The sequence below is a fragment of the Malus domestica genome, chromosome 09, assembly GCF_042453785.1.
Source record: "Malus domestica chromosome 09, GDT2T_hap1".
NCBI lineage: Eukaryota > Viridiplantae > Streptophyta > Magnoliopsida > Rosales > Rosaceae > Malus > Malus domestica.
The window spans coordinates 3,456,774-3,459,867 of NC_091669.1; the positions used below are offsets into that span (position 1 = coordinate 3,456,774).

Sequence of the window (3,094 nt, forward strand, 5' to 3'; positions counted from 1 at the left end):
ATCTCAAGATGTTTGAGAGGTTTGCGCAGGGCAATTTGTGTGTTGAATTGGAGAGGGCTTGAATGATACACTCCCTCCTCTATTTCTAGTAGTAAATTCCTTCACAGCCGAGCTATAATCGTACTTGGATTAGAACTCCTCACCCCAATTTGACTCAGTCTCGGCCAATCCTAACCCTACTAGGACTTTGAACCAAGCTCTTTATCAAACCAGATTCATCCCTAACTCTTAACGTCATTAGCCTCAAAACTCCTCGTTGTGCTAGGTTTCGATTATTTCATCTTTATTTGCACAAAACTTCCTCGGAATATAATTTGGCCGACCCATACCGGACGGCCCATAACAAGATAAGACTAATGCTACTGGGTCGAGAACATTTCTAAATTCAGCCCAAAATAACATTTTGGGCCCAAATAATAGGTCACACTTTGTTAGTGCATATCGATTGTAAATTGTAATTGGCATTTTTTTAGCCTAAACCTTTGTGTACAAGTTGAGTCTTAGATGTTAGGATCGGTTCTACTCAAGCTATCGAAGATCGTTGTTCTACGGTAACTACGTAACAATCTCAAGTTTAGGACGGTAAGTGAGACTTAGAAACCTACATGCATTCTTAGATGGTTTAGAAGCATAAAAAAAATGTTTTTCTGCGTGTGCAGGATTGAAGTGGCATTTCAATCATATGGTGTCCGGGAACTAATTAAAGTTTGTGTAATTCTATTAGCTAAGTGACTGGTCCTCATTGTTTTAATTTAAGGCTTCGGAAATAAAGCGCATCAGACTTGAAATTTTAGTTTTGTGATTTAGTTTTCTACACTTTATTTATCTGTGTAACAAGATTGATATCCGCTTTCAATATTGTTGATTGATTGTTATTTACATTCCACTCAATACACACGTTAATCACAACTTTGTTTTCTATTTTCGCTGCATACTTGATCAACGTGATTATTAAAAGTCTGCAAAAATTGAATTAAGCCTATTCAGAACAACCCCCTAGGGTTTGTGTTACAACCTACTGCATTTTCATTGAATCCCAGGTGTTTCTAACGGGACTTAGGTTTGGAGTCGAACAAAAAATGCATGAGAGCGCTGTTATCTGCTTCAACTAAGCTACAGCCAGCCTCCTTCTTCACCCCACTGTCATCCATTAGCTTTCTCACCTCTTCAACCCCTTGCCACTCACCTCTTGAAGCATATATGTTCGACAGTAGCACGAAATCCCCACTCTCGTCCCTTCTCATTTCAAGAAGCCGCTCATTTGCGCTCCTTCCCAGCTCCACGTTACCATGTACTCTGCAAGCCCCAAGCAGAGTCCTCCAAACAATGGCATTGGGAGCAATCTCCATTTTCTCTATGAACTCAAAGGCTTCGTTTAATATCCCGGCACGCCCTAACAAATCCACCATACACCCGTAATGCTTTATGTTTGGCTCGATTCTGTAAACATTCCTCATGAGATTGAAATATCCGCGCCCCTCTTCTACTTTCCCGGCATGACTGCATGCAACCAAGACTCCAACAAACGTGATCTCGTTAGGCCTGACTCTCAGCCTTCGCATCTCTTTGAACAGATTAACCGATTCCTCAGAGTGGCCGTGGAATGCCAACCCTCCTATCACCGAATTCCACGACGACACATCCTTGTCCCTCATCCTCCGGAACACCTCAAGTGCCCCTTCGATACTCCCACACTTAGAATACATATCTATAAGCGCATTTCCAAGTATGATGCTCATATCTCCTGAACCCATCTCCAAAAGAGCGGAATGTATCTTTTGCCCTACGTCCAAATCTCCAATATCCGCGCATGCAGACAAAAGACTCAACATTGTTACTTCATCAGGCTTTTCTCCCAGACTTCTCATCTCCTCAAACATCTGCAATGCCTGCTCATTCGATCCACAAAGTACATAACCCGCAATCATTGCATTCCAAGTCACCACATCTCTTTTCGGAACCTCATCAAGGAGCTTCCTTGCACTCTCCATCTCCCCTTGCTTGGCATACCCCGTAATCATAACATTCCAAGAAACCAAATCCTTAACAGGCATTTCATCGAAAAGCCGCCTAGCCACATCCAGCTTCCCTCTTCTTGCATATCCTGCTGTCAAAGCTGACCATGGCACAACATCCCTTTTCGCTGAGTCATCAAAAAGCGCGCTCGCAATCCTCAAATCCCCACAATTAGCATGAAAATAAATAAGGGTATTCCTCACAAACGTATTCGACTCGAACCCGAACCTCACAACCTTCCCATGAATCCCCATTCCCATCTTAACCCAAGAAAGTTTAGTGCAGGCCTTGAGTACAAAAGGGAAAGTGAAACCATCAGGCCTCGCGTGCCGATTTTCCATCCGGGTATATAGTAAAACCGCATTTAAAGGGCTCTGGCTCTGAGCTGAGCCTCTGATCATGGTGTTCCACAAGAAGTTGTCTGGTTCGGACACATGATCGAACACCTGGTGGGCATAATCAATTGTGCCCGAAATAGCCATGGCGCTGCAGAATATGAGCTCTCGTATGGCGGAATAGTTCGAATTGAAGCCGTTGACCACCATGGAAGCGTGGACTTGCTTGAGAGCTCGGAGGTTGGTGCATTTTTGCCAGAGGCTTGACCGTTGCTGGCGATTGGTGCTTCTGTCGTTTGGTCTCTTTCGGATCATTACACGTAGCTCCGCCGCTAGCACTCCTTGGAGGGAGCCGAACTAAAATTGAAAGAAGAATGGGCTGAAGATGGGCTTAAAGCTCGGATTTTTTGCCCATTTAATATTAGAATGGACCGGCAATCTAAAGTTTTAGGCTCCAATTTATTTATTTAATTTTTTATTAGAACATCGATATTTTTTTACGCGAGGGGGGGAAGAGTTCGGTTAAGTCACACAATGAGCAGCCTAATTTGATATTGAATTCGCTATACACGAGATTTGAACCTAAGACCTCTTATTTTTAAGCAAAGAGGAATACCATCAGACCCTGATAATATATATTAGGCTCAAATTTATTAAAACCGGGATATGGAAGGTGGGAGAGAGTGAGAGTTTGAATAGTTGGAATAGGTGTGGTTGAAATTTTATGCGCAGAATGACTTTTT

General features: G+C 42.9%; 1 protein-coding gene across 1 annotated transcript; it reads right to left on the reverse strand.

The window, feature by feature from the left end:
* Positions 1-845: 845 nt before the first annotated feature.
* LOC103411206 (pentatricopeptide repeat-containing protein At5g15300) lies at positions 846-2,713 on the reverse strand. The gene has a single exon (XM_008349857.4). The coding sequence runs from the start codon at positions 2,664-2,666 to the stop codon at positions 1,047-1,049; it is 1,620 nt and encodes a 539-aa protein (XP_008348079.2). The 5' UTR covers positions 2,667-2,713; the 3' UTR covers positions 846-1,046.
* Positions 2,714-3,094: the final 381 nt, after the last annotated feature.

Bases quoted from the DNA above. Each gene is read 5' to 3' on its own strand.
- LOC103411206 (XM_008349857.4), bottom strand. From the start codon at position 2,666: ATGATCCGAAAGAGACCAAACGACAGAAGCACCAATCGCCAGCAACGG.